This window comes from Pseudophryne corroboree, chromosome 3 (assembly GCF_028390025.1).
Source record: "Pseudophryne corroboree isolate aPseCor3 chromosome 3, aPseCor3.hap2, whole genome shotgun sequence".
Taxonomy (NCBI): Eukaryota; Metazoa; Chordata; class Amphibia; order Anura; family Myobatrachidae; genus Pseudophryne; species Pseudophryne corroboree.
Genome location: NC_086446.1, coordinates 779,976,371 through 779,994,086, shown reverse-complemented (window position 1 = coordinate 779,994,086; position 17,716 = coordinate 779,976,371). Strand labels below are relative to the sequence as shown.

General features: G+C 43.1%; 1 protein-coding gene across 40 annotated transcripts in view; it reads right to left on the bottom strand.

Moving 5' to 3' along the window:
- Nucleotides 1–17,716, bottom strand: part of TCF7L2 (transcription factor 7 like 2) — a 262,286-nt gene that overhangs the window by 60,018 nt on the left and 184,552 nt on the right. The window contains exon 1 of one of the 40 annotated variants that reach the window (XM_063962620.1): nt 7,913–8,678. The exons of the other annotated variants lie outside the window; for them this stretch is intronic. Coding sequence (XP_063818690.1) covers nt 7,913–8,035 — 123 coding nt within the window. The 5' untranslated portion in view covers nt 8,036–8,678. Of the gene's footprint in view, nt 1–7,912; nt 8,679–17,716 lie in introns of those variants that run through there. 40 annotated transcript variants of the gene reach the window in all.

Sequence of the window (17,716 nt, the reverse complement as noted above, 5' to 3'; positions counted from 1 at the left end):
ACTGTGTAACTGCATACCACGGATGTGCGGTGAGGTAAATGGCTGGGGAGGTCATGGCTAGTACCAGAGCCAGATTTGCACACAATATATGAGCTAAAGGGTTCATGTGGGCATTATACACAGGGGCAGTAGAATACACTGCTAGAATTTGGTGAGGTTTGATCAGACATGCCCCACTGCCTCGCCTGTCATACACTTTTTTACTCCAGTGTTTTGACTATAAAAATTATTAGAATAATACAAAGTAGATATTTCTAATATATTCTTTGTATTTTACATATACTTTATATAGTCAAAACTCTGGTGTATACTATAGTGTGACAGGAAAGGCTCTGCCTCACCCCCACCTCACCGCATACAGGCCAGTGTCAGGAATACTGTATCCCTGTATACAGGCCACAGAGTGTGTCCGGATATTGTGTCCCTGCCCGCATATAGACCACAAAATGTGTCCGGATACTGTGTCCCTGCCCGCATATAGACCACATAATGTGTCAGGATACTGTGACTCTGTATACAGGCCACATAATGTGTCGGGAATACTGTGTCCCTGCATACAGGCCACATGTTTCAGGAATACTGTGTCTCTGCATACAGGCCACATAATGTGTCAGGAATATTGTGTCTCTGCATACAGGCCACATAATGTGTCAGGAATACTGTGTCCCTGCATACAGGCCACAGATTGTGTCAGGAATACGGTGTCCCTGCATACAGGCCACATAATGTGCCAGGAATGCTGTTTCCCTGCATACAGGCCACATAATGTGTCAGGAATACTGTATCCCTGCATACAGGCCACAGAGTGTGTCAGGAATACTGTGACCCTGCATACAGGCCACATAATGTGTCAGGAATACTGTGACCCTGCATACAGGCCACAGTGTGTGTCAGGAATACTGTGACCCTGCACATAGGCCACAGAGTGTGTCAGGAATACTGTGTCCCTGCATACAGGCCACATAATGTGTCAGGAATACTGTCTCTCTGCATACAGGCCACATAATGTGTCAGGAATACTGTATCCCTGCATAAAGGCCACATAATGTGTCAGGAATACTGTGTCCCTGCATACAGGCCACATAATGTGTCGGGAATACTGTGTCCCTGCATACAGGCCACATAATGTGTCAGGAATACTGTGTCTCTGCATACAGGCCACATAATGTGTCAGGAATATTGTGTCTCTGCATACAGGCTACATAATGTGTTGGGAATACTGTGATCCTGCATATAGGCCACATAATGTGTCAGGAATACTGTGTCCCTGCATACAGGCCACAGAGTGTGTCAGGAATACTGTGTCCCTGCATACAGGCCACATAATGTGTCAGGAATACTGTGTCCCTGCATACAGGCCACATAATGTGTCAGGAATACTGCATCCCTGCATAAAGGCCACATGTGTCAGGAATACTGTGTCCCTGCATACAGGCCACATAATGTGTCAGGAATACTGTGTCCCTGCTTACAGGTCACATAATGTGTCAGGAATACTGTGTCCCTGCATACAGGTCACATATTGTGTCAGGAATACTGTGTCATACAGGCCACATAAAGTGTCATGAATACTGTGTAACTGCATACCACGATGTGCGGTGAGGTAAATGGCTGGGGAGGTAATGGCTAGTACCAGAGCCAGATTTGCACACAATATACAGTATGAGCTAAAGGGTTCATGTGGGCATTATACACAGGGGCAGTAGAATACACTGCTAGAATTTGGTGAGGTTTGATCAGACATGCCCCACTGCCTCGCCTGTCATACACTTTTTTACTCCAGTGTTTTGACTATAAAAATTATTAGAATAATACAAAGTAGATATTTCTAATATATTCTTTGTATTTTACATATACTTTATATAGTCAAAACTCTGGTGTATACTATAGTGTGACACCCCCACCTCACCGCATACAGGCCAGTGTCAGCAATACTGTATCCCTGTATACAGGCCACAGAGTGTGTCCGGATATTGTGTCCCTGCCCGCATATAGACCACATAATGTGTCCGGATACTGTGTCCCTGCCCGCATATAGACCACATAATGTGTCAGGATACTGTGACTCTGTATACAGACCACATAATGTGTCGGGAATACTGTGTCCCTGCATACAGGCCACATAATGTGTCAGGAATATTGTGTCTCTGCATACAGGCCACATAATGTGTCAGGAATACTGTGTCCCTGCATACAGGCCACAGAGTGTGTCAGGAATACTGTGTCCCTGCATACAGGCCACATAATGTGCCAGGAATGCTGTTTCCCTGCATACAGGCCACATAATGTGTCAGGAATACTGTATCCCTGCATACAGGCCACAGAGTGTGTCAGGAATACTGTGACCCTGCATACAGGCCACATAATGTGTCAGGAATACTGTGACCCTGCATACAGGCCACATAATGTGTCAGGAATACTGTGACCCTGCACATAGGCCACAGAGTGTGTCAGGAATACTGTGTCCCTGTATACAGGCCACAGAGTGTGTCAGGAATACTACGACCCTGCATACAGGCCACATAATGTGTCAGGAATACTGCGACCCTGCATACAGGCCACAGCGTGTGTCAGGAATACTACAACCCTGCATACAGGCCACAGAGTGTGTCAGGAATACTGTGACCCTGCATACAGGCCACATAATGTGTCAGGAATACTGTGACCCTGCATACAGGCCACAGAGTGTGTCAGGAATACTACGACCCTGCATATAGGCCACATAATGTGTCAGGAATACTGTGACCCTGCATACAGGCCACATAATGTGTCAGGAATACTGTGACCCTGCATACAGGCTGCATTTATAAAAATCCGTAATGGATATTAGCAGTATGAATGATGGTCATACATTTCATAAGATATAGTATGCAGAATTTTGTTGACAAAAGCATCACAGAATTTTACTCCTGGCAATTTGTAAATCGTGAATTTGGAGATCACGAATAATTTAATTTATCAATATTTTCGCTAAGCTATGTTTTTCACATACAGTCACTCCTAGAATTTGACTTTCGTTAATTAAATTGTTTTTATTGATAATTTACAAATTATACCAATAACCTCTGAATTAAGAGTGCTCCCAAAAAAAGAGTCCTTTCTTTCAAACCTCTCTATTTGGTCCTTTTGTACTTGATACTCTCTGACTCTAGGGAGCACCACTGAAAGCAACATTATATGATACTGGGATAAACCCCTACAACATCCATGGTTGCCATATATACAGAGTGTGTCAGGAATACTGTGTCCCTGCATACAGGCCACAGAGTGTGTCAGGAATACTGTGTCTCTGCATACAGGCCACAGAGTGTGTCAGGAATACTGTGTCCCTGCATACAGGCCACAGTGTGTGTCAGGAATACTGTGTCCCTGCATACAGGCCACAGAGTGTGTCAGGAATACTACAACCCTGCATATAGGCCACAGAGTGTGTCAGGAATACTGTGTCCCTGCATACAGGCCACAGTGTGTGTCAGGAATACTGTGACCCTGCATACAGGACACAGAGTGTGTCAGGAATACTACAACCCTGCATACAGGCCACAGAGTGTGTCAGGAATACTGTGTCCCTGCATACAGGCCACATAATGTGTCAGGAATACTGTGACCCTGCATACAGGCCACAGTGTGTGTCAGGAATACTGTGACCCTGCATACAGGCCACAGTGTGTGTCAGGAATACTGTGACCCTGCATACAGGCCACAGTGTGTGTCAGGAATACTACAACCCTGCATACAGGCCACAGAGTGTGTCAGGAATACTGTGTCCCTGCATACAGGCCACAGTGTGTGTCAGGAATACTGTGACCCTGCATACAGGCCACAGAGTGTGTCAGGAATACTGTGTCCCTGCATACAGGCCACAGTGTGTGTCAGGAATACTGTGTCCCTGCATACAGGCCACAGTGTGTGTCAGGAATACTGTGACTCTGCATACAGGCCACAGTGTGTGTCAGGAATACTGTGACCCTGCATACAGGCCACAGTGTGTGTCAGGAATACTGTGTCCCTGCATACAGGCCACAGTGTGTGTCAGGAATACTGTGACCCTGCATACAGGCCACAGTGTGTGTCAGGAATACTGTGTCCCTGCATACAGGCCACAGTGTGTGTCAGGAATACTGTGACCCTGCATACAGGCCACAGTGTGTGTCAGGAATACTGTGTCCCTGCATACAGGCCACAGTGTGTGTCAGGAATACTGTGACCCTGCATACAGGCCACAGTGTGTGTCAGGAATACTACAACCCTGCATACAGGCCACAGAGTGTGTCAGGAATACTGTGTCCCTGCATACAGGCCACAGAGTGTGTCAGGAATACTGCAACCCTGCATACAGGCCACAGAGTGTGTCAGGAATACTGTGTCCCTGCATACAGGCCACAGAGTGTGTCAGGAATACTGTGTCCCTGCATACAGGCCACAGAGTGTGTCAGGAATACTACAACCCTGCATATAGGCCACAGAGTGTGTCAGGAATACTGTGTCCCTGCATACAGGCCACAGTGTGTGTCAGGAATACTGTGACCCTGCATACAGGACACAGAGTGTGTCAGGAATACTACAACCCTGCATACAGGCCACAGAGTGTGTCAGGAATACTGTGTCCCTGCATACAGGCCACATAATGTGTCAGGAATACTGTGACCCTGCATACAGGCCACAGTGTGTGTCAGGAATACTGTGACCCTGCATACAGGCCACAGTGTGTGTCAGGAATACTGTGACCCTGCATACAGGCCACAGTGTGTGTCAGGAATACTACAACCCTGCATACAGGCCACAGAGTGTGTCAGGAATACTGTGTCCCTGCATACAGGCCACAGTGTGTGTCAGGAATACTGTGACCCTGCATACAGGCCACAGAGTGTGTCAGGAATACTGTGTCCCTGCATACAGGCCACAGTGTGTGTCAGGAATACTGTGTCCCTGCATACAGGCCACAGTGTGTGTCAGGAATACTGTGACTCTGCATACAGGCCACAGTGTGTGTCAGGAATACTGTGACCCTGCATACAGGCCACAGTGTGTGTCAGGAATACTGTGTCCCTGCATACAGGCCACAGTGTGTGTCAGGAATACTGTGACCCTGCATACAGGCCACAGTGTGTGTCAGGAATACTGTGTCCCTGCATACAGGCCACAGTGTGTGTCAGGAATACTGTGACCCTGCATACAGGCCACAGTGTGTGTCAGGAATACTGTGTCCCTGCATACAGGCCACAGTGTGTGTCAGGAATACTGTGACCCTGCATACAGGCCACAGTGTGTGTCAGGAATACTACAACCCTGCATACAGGCCACAGAGTGTGTCAGGAATACTGTGTCCCTGCATACAGGCCACAGAGTGTGTCAGGAATACTACAACCCTGCATACAGGCCACAGAGTGTGTCAGGAATACTGTGTCCCTGCATACAGGCCACAGAGTGTGTCAGGAATACTGTGTCCCTGCATACAGGCCACAGAGTGTTTTAGGAATACTGTGTCCCTGCATACAGGCCACATAATGTGTCAGGAATACTGTGACCCTGCATACAGGCCACATAATGTGTCAGGAATACTGTGACCCTGCATACAGGCCACAGAGTGTGTCAGGAATACTACGACCCTGTCCGTCTGTGTAATATCTATGTAATGTGCCAGCATACAACATCAGCCTCTGTTATTACACATGTAAGCAGTCACAGGACACATGTATACTCTCCTTAACTCAAGAACACTGTGTACTCACACTCATTAAAGGAAAGATATAATTACAGGCGGGGACTGCACTGATATAAAATAACATTTTATCCAACTTTGTTATTGTCACCTTCTCCACTTTACTGCTGCAGCTTCATTCACACTCCCATAGCCAGCCGTGCTGCGGCCCTGAGATCCCCCTCAGTGAGCATGATGTTATACGCCTACATTCCCGGCTGCGGAGGAATACACACTACACAATAACTGGGCCGGGGGTTACGTTACACAAGTATCCTAACTACACAATGGTGCTTAATGGCTGGGAATCCATAACACATTAACCCACACCTTGCTGGCAGAACAATGTAGCCCAGTGATGGCTAACCTTGACACTCCAGCTGTTGTTGAACTACACATCCCAGCATGCCATGCTACAGTTTTGCTATTTGGCCTTGCTAAATCTGATGCAGGGCATGCTGGGATGTGTAGTTCAACAACAGCTGGAGTGTCAAGGTTAGCCATCACTGATGTAGCCCATATTAATGGTGGTCCCACAGACTGGAAATAATGGCTACCACACAAACATTAATGCAAATTGTGTCTTTCACCCAGTTCCCCTGACGTCATACTATGCCTTCTTCCATCATATTGCCCTGACATTCATTCCAGACGTAACAGAGTTTACATAACGGACGCCATGTTCTGGGCCTGCATGTATTATGCCACAAATTTTTTGGCTACTAAACTTTATCTGTGATGTAATTGCTCCTAAGATTAGCCAACTGGCTGTAGCTCTTAGTGATACATGTGTATTATTTCCAGCAGTGACGTGCCTCCCCTGAATACGTAGCCATGTGGAACGTACCGACATATCAGTAATATTGCCCAGGGAAATTTGATCATTTATTTTTGCATTGATAGTAGCAGAGAACATCATCATTTTGGCGTATTCCTTAAATCATTTCAGTTCTATGATACACATTGGGTGGAATTCAATTGTTTGAAAAGTCAGTTGGGTGTCTGTTTTTTCCCCTGTCTATTAGATAGGGAAAAAACAGACACCCAGCCGACTTTTCAAACAATTGAATACCCCCCATTGTGTTCAAATACTATCACGTATTACCTGCATGTTATGTACATTTGAGCAATGTGTTTTTTGTCTTAAAAAAGTGGTATATAATGACTCAGGCGCTTGTAATACTATCAATAAATTAGATAGCTAGATTGCTAGTGAGATAGCTAGCGAGATAGATAGATAGATAGATAGATAGATAGATAGATAGATAGATAGATAGATAGATAGATAGATAGATAGATAGATAGATGAGCCAGGCCTAGGAAACAGGAAAGCATTGCATACAGTAACCACGATGAAAGTCTTTATAGCTATGCGATATATAACACTTTTACTATGGAAGCAGAGATACATTTACAGTAGGTGTTTCTACACATTACAGCGACTACATTAATTATCACATATAAACTGACAGCATTGATACTTGGACCTGACACCGTTTCCTATACAATTGTCAGGAGATAGGAGACAGAAACAATTAGACGCTGTTACTTAGCAAACTCCGACCTGACCTTTCCACTTCAGACTGTGTGGCCTGACCTTCCAATAATGGAAGAGTAAATGGCTCCAAATGTACCGGCCGCCAGAATCACATTCCTTCCCCCCTACTACCGCGGGGAACTTCCATTTCACACATTAAATCTACCTTGCCTACTAGAAAGGTTCACAAATGAATAAAACCAGAAAGATGATGACAAGAACTAACAGCCACAGGCTGGCCTACAGCACGGGAAACATGCGGAACCGGCAGGTGTCGTCAATAAACGGCCCGCACAATGCCTTTGAGAACTTCTGTGCACCCCTAGACGGAATGGGCCGTATTCGTGTCTAACCCTTTGTGTTCCGTTGAGCTGACCCGTGCAATAGGATACACTTCAGGGCAATGGAAATGGAAGGATTTATTAACCCTGGAGACGCTGGAGGGAGTTCATTGTTATGGTGTCTCTCCGGGTGCAGCCAGTTTACATCGATAATTTGCTGGCATGTAAACATGGGAGTTATTCTAGCGCGGTGCGCGGCTGAGTCCTCCGGCATTCATGGGGTTAAATTATTTAGCAGCATGCAGGAGGGAGGGGACATTTATTTACCCATCCCAAATGTGAGTGGGGTGCGAGCTGAGGTATGAGCGGAGAAATGGCAGACGTGCTACTCACCCAGCAGTTGAGATTGGCGTGCCAGTTGCCAAGCTCCTGCAGGAAAGATAGTCCACAGGCTGGCAGTGCTTTCTTGTCACTGGGCATATCCATCCCAACTAAAACCGCATCCCTTGTGTACATAGCAGCTTTCCTAACGCATAGATTTAAATCTAGGATCCCACTTCAGTACGTTCACCGCAGAGTTACTCTTTCCACTTATGTCCAGATCACTTAAAACGGTCGCCGGCCCAATAAAACAACCAATCTTGCCCGGAAAGTCGATCCACTGTAGTTTGTGCAGCCTTAAACCGTATCGTCATTAACTAGTGAAGTCCCGCAACTGGCTGATTCTAAATACCTAAAGCCACCAGACCCAGCCATGGCAAAGAGGAGCGGTGAGCCGCCACTAGCATCTAAACCTTACTAGAAGAAGAAGAAGAAGAAAACGTGTGCCATTAGCAAAGCTCACAGAGATAGAAGGGGGTCTGGCCACGCAGCAGAGAAAAAAAAGAAATAAAACAAAAAAACATTCAAAAAGTTGCAGCAGTTGCAGCTGAGGTTGCACAGGTGATAGGGAGAGCGGTTACTAATGAATCCTGGCCGGCAAAGCGCATCCAACAGGGATATAACACCTGTTCTATTATGAACGAGACATTTCTTGGGAACTGGATAGAAGAGGAAAAGAGAGAGAGAGAGAGAAAAAATTCCTGAAGGATTCGCTGTCACCGTACCAAGGAGTGACAGGATGTGTGTGGCCTGCACCTTCACACATGGAATTTCACTGTGGGTTTAAGCGACTAGCAACACCACAATGCAGGAGAGACCTATTGTTAAACTGGACTCCCAGTGGCCAAACGGGGGCTCTAAGCCCCTGTTCCACACACTGGACCCTCTCAGTACGGCAACTGCTAGCAGGCTGCTGGTGGCTTACAAGGAATGACTGGGTCTTTTACCTATCCAAGTGATGCACAGCTACAGCTTTCATACTCTACCAAGGCCACCGGCTGACGCAGCCTTTATCTGTCTCCAACTAACACAGGTTTTAAAGCAAAACTACAGATTCTAAAGGAAACTTCTTAAAGGGACATGTGACACTATTCTACACATAGTAACCAAGGGCAGATCTGTGTGGTGTGGGAATACTGGTTACACCTGGATACCCCCTTAGCAGAACTCCATATCATAGCTGACCCTCTCCCCCATTTCCGTTCTACCCCTCACTGACAAATGCTTGCAATCCGCATTCATTTCTCTCTCCACTTTCTACAACTCATGGACTGCGCTCCCCACACATGACTCCCAGTCGTCCTCACATCCGTCCGGCCTCTGAGTGTCAGCCAGGGACCTTTAAGGCCCTTAATACCGAAACAAAGGCCGGTGGTTTCCCTTTACAAGGCAGCAACAAAAGCAATGTCTTCCATTTGACAAGTAAAAAGCCCCAACAACAGGGCAGCTAATTGCCTTCCCTCCCTCTATTCAGAGCGGCCACCACACTCCAGCGCCTGCCTTTGTAACACGTGCAATTTCTTAAGCAAACGCAAAGTAGTGCCTGGTGATGGACAGTTCCCAATCGTTTAGTAACAATAACCCCGGACGGGCATTTCCCAGCTGAGAGTTTGTTACTTCTGGCGCAGGCAACAACATAATAGGGGGGGTGGGGGGAGCACAAACATTCCAGAGCCGCCCGGGTTCCCCTGGAATCAGGACCTTTGAGTGGCAGGCACTTGCTGCAGCCCCACCGCGCAGGCTGTGATCTCAGTGGATTGCGGAGGTGCAGAGCGGTGGCCGAGTTCTTGGAATTAAAACGACTCAAAAAAGACAACAGAACAACAATCCGAGCAAAGTGCATGTGGCAAATCAAACAGTACACAGGGAAAAAGCTAACACAACCCCCCATCAACGGTGCAACTAATGTAACCAAAACCAACAATTTATGCAGCAACCGATACTTTAAACTGCTCAATCGAAGTCAAGGCTAGAACTTTGCATCACAGTTTGTGTTTGGGTATAGCTGAATAAATTGCATTAAAAATGTACTTATGAAAAAAACAATCATGTAAAAAAAAAAAAGAAAAGAGGAAGAAAAAACAAAAAGAAAACAGGAATGACAAAAGAAAGACACTGAATCACTGTATGAGGAAATAAGAGCTTACCATTTACAGGTTTTGTATTGACTCCGTCACTGTGCCTACTTTGGAGCATGCTGCCGTTTAAAGCACTCCACAGATGGACAGGAGACCCTGTATGAAGAATGCGGCAGAATCCACTGGAGGGCAGCACGCAACACTAAAACCATTCAGCACTGACACACCGGCTTCTCAGAACACATCCTCAAGTTCAGGCATTCAGAGAATTATCTCACTTGGTCGGGTAGAATATAATTATTAAGATCTCCCCAATTCAATGATGGTTGTCTAATAAAAGCTTTTTTTTTTTTTTTTTTGGTATTCTTTCCCTCTCCTACCCCCCCCCCCACCCCCCACTCCCACCCCAACACCCTCAGTTCAATGATGAGAACAAAAGCCGATATTTTGCTTCTCGACTTGGCAAATATAAAAGGCAAATCCCTTTCCCTACAAAGTTTCTCGCTTACTGTGGTGAAACAGAGTTCCTATTGAGCGGGGCAAACAGGAGACATTGTAACAAAGGAAACTTAAACATTTCTCACTTTTAGGGGTAAAGTGAGTGTCTGAAAATGTGAAAAAAAGAAAAAAAACTATTCCTTAAAAATAATAAAGTAAAACCACAAAAAAAAAAAAAAAAGTACATTCCCCCTAGAAAAGCCGGCGCCGGAAGATGACTGCCCGGATTGGAGTTAGCCGGAGCCAGGAGCCCCTTTTCCTGTGTATAATTCTCTCCTGGTTCGGAATGAGAAAAATAAAGGAGAGAGACGGAAATCTCGATACTGTCTCCTCTAAAAGCGATGGGTATCCTGGCACATGCTAAACCGCCGCGGCGCCTTCAAGCAGAGGGGTGAAAAAGAAATGACTATTGATCTTCAAATAGCGATAATTGAAAAGATCAAAAAGATTAAACAAAATCAAAAAAAAATTTGCTGACTTACCATGCTATGCTTTTTGTGGCAACTTTGTAGAAATTTCGCTCAAAGAGGCTGCATCGGATGTGTCAAATATTTTCGCGGGCTGTGATCGTATTATTTCCGCAGCCCTGCCTTCCAATGCTTCAGAACTTTTCCTCGTCCTCTTTTTTTTGTTTGTGGTACCTAGGATTTTTTTTTGCGAAAGACTTTAAAAGCCTTCAGCTCAGCAAACCAGCACAAATTATCTTGCCACCTTGCGCAGCTCTGATGCTTTTGGCCGCTAACTTTGGAAGGCCCTTTACCACTGCATCAAAATTAGCATTGTCAAAGCACTTAATGAATATTAATATTGTATTTGTCATTGGAGCTAGTCCGTTCCTGAACTCCGAGTCATCCATCAGGGACAAGATTAAGAACACAATTATTTCTGACTGACAGGGACCAAATCTGCTAGATTTTTTTTTTTTTTAGCAATTCGGGAGGGGGAAAAATACAATATCATCATCTTAAGGTGTCTCCCAGGGGAGTGGGGAACAGATTAATATGCTTTTAATGAAGTAAGGATCGTTATGTGTGAAGTGGTATAGAATAAACTCAACCATTTCGTTATGGGTGTTTCTCCTTTGGTTAGTGGAAAAAATGAATTTTCTCAGACACCTGGAATTTCGGCCACGCTGCGTTTTTCTCTTAATTTTTTTTTTTTTTGCGTCGCTTATTTTTTTGGTTTTGCTCATTTTTTTTATTCATCTATAATCTACTGTATAACGAAATTTCTACAACTCGAAAAACATTTTTTAGTTCTAAATAAAAAGCAGCAATACCGTAAGCTATGGGAGAAATCCCACCTGGGTTAATTTTCTGTGTCCTGACTTTTACTTCTTGCAGCGCAGATAAGACAGCGCAGTAAATAATTCCTACACAAATTTGACAAGAAACACCTTTATCAGCTGCAATTCTCTTTCACTCTCATCTGCTGGCTCCCAAGTGGGGTCTCTCTGACTCGTTCTAGATGAAGTGCAACATTTAAAGAACAGTTAAAAAACTGTGTATCTGCCCTCTAATGATACCGTCTGCTAACAAACACATCCCAAACAACATGCCCCATTCTTCCGGATTAAGGGAAATAAATTCCTTATGACAATACTCAATATAACTCTGCAATGTATGATTTTTTTCTTTCTATATATTAATAAACTGTAATATCGGGAAGCTTAACCTGAACCGAAGTTCTTTAAAAAGAAAAAGCAACAAAGACCACACGGGAGCCGCTCTGCAGCGCAACCCGCCTGGTTCCAAACAGGGAACACTGTTCTGTCCAGTTTATTTGCAGCTAAGTTCCCCCAAATCTCGTCTCAAACGTTTGAAAAATTATTTTATATTTTGTTTCCAATCCAATTTGCGAAAAATAAGCTTTAAGGACGGGACGTAACAGATGTTTTAGTTAATCTGCCCAATGAATCGCCTGTGCGGCTTATCCATAACCTCCCACTGACCACTCCAATAGCCTCTAATACCATTAAGAACCCTTAGATGAACATTCTAAATTACAGGTTTGTTCCAAAAGGGTGTGAATGTGACCCCTAGTGCAGCGCGACCCCCCCTTCACACACACACTTATGTCACACATACAGATGGTTTTAAGCCGCAAGAAAAGCACAAACACAATTAAAATCTTTTTCTATAATCTCTAATTCTCAGCCTTTCTTGCTTCAACAATAATAAAAAAATAAAAAAAGAAAGAAAGCATCGGTCTGTTTTCAGCATTATTCTATAGCGGCACACAAACATCCCCCCACCTCTCCTCCCAAGGCGTAAAAACCTTTTCCTTAAATATATATTTGTTTAAACCTCTAAAAGACATAACTCCTATCACAAATTAGGAGCTAAAATATATTATTGATGACATCAAAGTGATGTCAACGTGGGTTCTATATTCCGCCCAGCCGTTACCGTCTGACCAAGTATCCATTGATAAAATTATGGTAGATATTGGCTTTTTCCAACGGCACAAAACAACATCAAATATTGCTACATATTTTTATTTAATACCTTTAACGATTTATGTTATTGGTATTCCAAAAAATGTGGTTACTGGGGATAGACAACTATGTTTGCAATTAACAGCTTGTAAATGTATGGACAGATATAAGTGTATTTTTTTTGTTTTGTGCTTTAAGTAACCATCGCAATATGTGCGGAGAAAGTCTTCCTGCATCTTGACTGAGAGTAATGAAATATTGTTTTGTTTTGGATATGACGAAGTCCTCAGTGTTGCATGGAACACGCAGGTTTAGACATTTCTACGCCTGATACCTGATTTTGCTAATTACAATAAGAGTTATTAAGTAGACATCGCACTCCCGAGACTTCATGTTTTTTTTTTCTCCTACTCGCCCTCCTTGCTTCCCCAGCACGAACACATCAGCACTACTTTCAAATTAACTCTCCGACTTTGAAAGTTATTGATCTGCTATTAAGACACTAGTGAACTTGATGAAATGAGTGCTGTAGGTGCAGTCAAGACTTCAAAGTCTCGCACAGCCATATAATACCAGCCGCTTTGATCCTTACTCCGATCTGCAGAGGGTTTAAAGCCCGATTCTGCCTAAGCTGCCCTTCACACTCGTTGTGTCTGATCTGATGTCTTACCAGTCGCAGTCTTGATAATGTTAATAAAGCAGATTTTTAGCAAATGATTTTTTTTTTTTTTTTTGTTACAATGGAAACAAATTAATTATATAAAATGTCTGATGCTTTGTACATTTTATTTCTCAACCAAATGGGGGAGTGGGGGGAATCCTTAACTGTACCAATTACAGGTTTCAAAAGAAATTATATACCCAGTATGCCTAAAAATAAAAAAAATATAAAAGACTCTTTTTTTTTTTTTTGAGCAGCGAACTTTGTCAGTCATGTCTTTTGCTAAATGCAGGGCTTAAAATAAAATGAACATTTACTTCTGCTCTCTCTCTCCCAGGGACGGAATGGCACCTGACATTGTACAATTTCAATAGCATTTTGAAAGCACGTGGATTGTATAAATATTTGATAGCATTTTAAGCAAAGTATAAAAGCAAAGTGTTTATGTACTTACAACACATAAAAAGCAACAGTAACAGGAGAATTCAAAACAAAAAAGAGGACAAAATAGGAAAACGTTCTGCAGCAAAGAATTGATGCATATGATTTACTGCCGTTATAGCATTGATCACGCTAGTTCCTTGCAGCTTCAGAGAAGCCGCAGAGAAGCAAATACGGAGTACTGTATTTGCTGTAGAGGATTACATGGAACCGGGGCAAATTTGCACACTGCAAATAGAAATACGCAAGAAACTGACTTTGTCGGATTATTGCAAACTGGGTAACCAGCGCAGTAGACTGTGACGTAGTAAAATTAATATAAATAAATATATATTAATATATTATTACATCACAGTGTACTGTGCTAGGGTGTGTGTGTGTATGTATATATATATACATACATATATATATATATATATATACACACACACACACACACACACACACACACACACATATATTTATATATAATTGTATGATAGATAGATAGATAGATAGATAGATAGATAGATAGATAGATAGATAGATAGATAGAAATTAATTATTGGTATATTTTAATTGCTGGATACAATTAACCAATGGAAATGTCTGTGTATGGATTTTTATTTTGTATTTATTCTTTACATTTTTAATTAACAAAGTAAGGAATTTTGCAAATTAAAGCATAGCCATCAGATGACCCAACTACAATCATTCTGCAGCGTATGACAGAGGTAAACAAGTAAAACAAAAAACAGTTATCCTGGGCTAAGCCCTTTTGTAAAAATGTACAAGTTAATATCTATCTATCTATCTATCTATCTATCTATCTATCTATCTATCTATCTATCTATCTATCTATCTATCTATCTATCTATCTCAATCAGTGCATTTTCCGAAACCTACTTTAGAATGTATTAGAGTATTATCTTTTTGTGTTTAATGTTGATACTTAACCTACTTGCAATTCCAAAGAAGTCAACACTCAATTGTGACAATGTTCAAAAGGCTTTTCTTATGCCACAAGCGCAGTAAAAAGTTTCCCCAATTAGTGCAGGAAAAAAGGAGGGAAAAGGCATCGAGCTGGTTCTCAAAGACCCAGGCCTCGCGGCAAAGCTGTCACGTACAGAGGATTGATCAACAGGACGGCAATTTCTAATGGCATGTTGTCATGAAAACGCAGCTGCAGGGAGGCACCTGCCTCACTCTTCATAGACAGCTGAAGAATAAGGAGGCTGCAAACTGGGGGACCGGCTCTGCCTGTCCCTTCAGTAACCGGATTTGGTAGGGGTACCTAGGCATTCCGATGAAACGTGTCAAGCCTCCAACAGAACGTACCCAGCCTCCCACATTACGGTGGTTTGAAGCTCGGTACTCCCTCATACACACATTCCGTCGGCTAAAACAATACTTTCACAGATCAAAGAAGGAGAAATAAAAACAAACAAAAACAAACACCTATTAGATTTATAAATCAATAACAACAGCGAAAAGGAAAAAAAAAATACGCATCCGGCTGAGATATCTGGGAGTTTAAGGGGAGAGCCCTACAGTGTGGTTGATGGCAATTAATGGCTCATTTCCGACGCTGCGTGTTGAGATCCTGATCTGGCAACAATGTTAATTTGATAAATATATGACTCTTCTTCTAAACTATGGGAAGATTTTTTTGAAGACTAAAAAAGAGAAATTAAAAATTCCCGAGCAAGTACAACTGTGGCCATAAATGTACGATATAGGTATTTCTAATGTTACAGGCACAAATACCATCTTACTGCATAACATTGGGTTCTACATGCTTGCCTTGTTGCATTTTCACTGCATGCGAATTACCTGCGATGAAGCTCCATGGTAATTACATTGTATATTAAAGCTTTTGCCTAAATCCCACCGACAATATATATTATATAACACATTAACAGGCGATCTTAAACAATCCATGATTGATTTCAACACGCAACATTTGTAATGTTTCATAAATTCACAAGACCCTTCCAATGCATATAGAGGAGGGTGGTGGGAGGGTGATTTGGGGGGGGGGGGGGGGAGGGGGGGGGGAGTCAAATAAAAGTTAAATAACTTTTTACATTCATAAATCCAAGGAGCGCTTCCCATGCAAATCACGTAGTGTAACCTTTTATTGGATCAGCCGCTGGACTCATCACTCGATAAAATTCTTAGCTCGCGGCAACAGCTTAACCGAGGGACGCAGACCAATGGAAAAAAAAATCATTGTGTTTGCATTTCAAATAGCGAGAAGGGTAGGGGGGAAAAAAACCCGCTAACTGATCATTGCCCATGGAATTAATTGGATATTCTGAGAATAGTGTCTGCTTGATGATCCTTGGAGGCCAAGCGCTAGTCAAGACCGCATTTTAAGCTGTGGCTTCAAACACAGACCGCTTGGGGGTAGTGGACATATTAGGGTTTAGCGCATTTTCCCTGAAGGCCTAAAAATAATCAGATGCGCTGAGCCAAACACAGCTAATCTATTCCATAATTACGCCAGCTGCAAATCCAATAAACTTCCCGATATTACCAGATCATTAAGCTACAAAAGTACGGTCTCGTTTTCCAAAGTTAAATTTTTTTTTTTCCGCCTTCCATCTTTTGGTCGGAAAGGAGATTACCCTGAGATTGTGAAGCTCTTAGTTCACCTCTTTGCTAAAAAAAAAAACCCCATAAGCTTTGGTATTGTTTTATTCATTTTAAAAGGTTGTGTTGAAAGACCCGTACCGATTCTCTTAGAGACTGGCTAAGGGATTTGCAGCCCCCAAGCCAAAGTCTATGAAGTCGCCCTGGCTGATATTAGTATATCTTTTCTTGAGACACCCCATAATCTAACCTTTTCAAGGCTCTTTGGCTTTCAAACTCAAAAGAGCATATAAAATGTGCATTGTTGGTGGGCACTGGGAGCCTGAATGCAGGCCGGGGCTCAGTCCACAACGAAAGCCCTCTGGATAAACAGATGCCTACGCCATAAACATAAGCTCTGAAGACCAAAGTTGGAGGGGAAAAGAAGACAAGATTAGGATCCTTCCCCAAATGTTCCAGTTTTTGCTATCGACCGCCGGCCTGGCGTGAGGTGTCAATTTTGACTCCAAAGAGAGCGCACAAAATTCGCAGCGGTCCCATTATACCAGTCTCTCCGCTCATTGTAGATTCTGTCAACGAAGTCAATCTTATTAACTTCCGCACTGGTTCACACATGACATTTCCTTCAATTTTCTTGCTGACTTCAAAAACATCAATTAGCAGCTTGAAAATAGGAAGGAACGAATGACAGGACCCGATAACGTCGACTATTTGAAGCCAAGGGTAAATCTATTCTCTGCTTCTGAATGCGTTCATTACAATTGCATTTTCAAAGCCGGCTTCCAAATAGCTGAGAAAATTAAATTTATCATTTAGAAATGCCTAGAAATTGTTTTTTTTTTTACATTTTATAATCCGATGTCTATTTTTCTATCCCACAGTGTATTGCAAAGTGTCTTCATGCACTTCCATGATAACGCGCCTGAACTTTAATAGAAGTTTTGAATATCGAATCTGCTGCTGCAATTTGGGGGGGGGGGGGGGGGGGGGGGATATATAGAAAACTCCCCTGGAAATGTCACTGCCAAAAACCACAGGCATACTATAACAAGTTCGTCAATTAAAAATGGACGTGGTGCATAAACAGCGTATTGCGGGGGATGGGGCAGAGCTTATATTTATTTGGC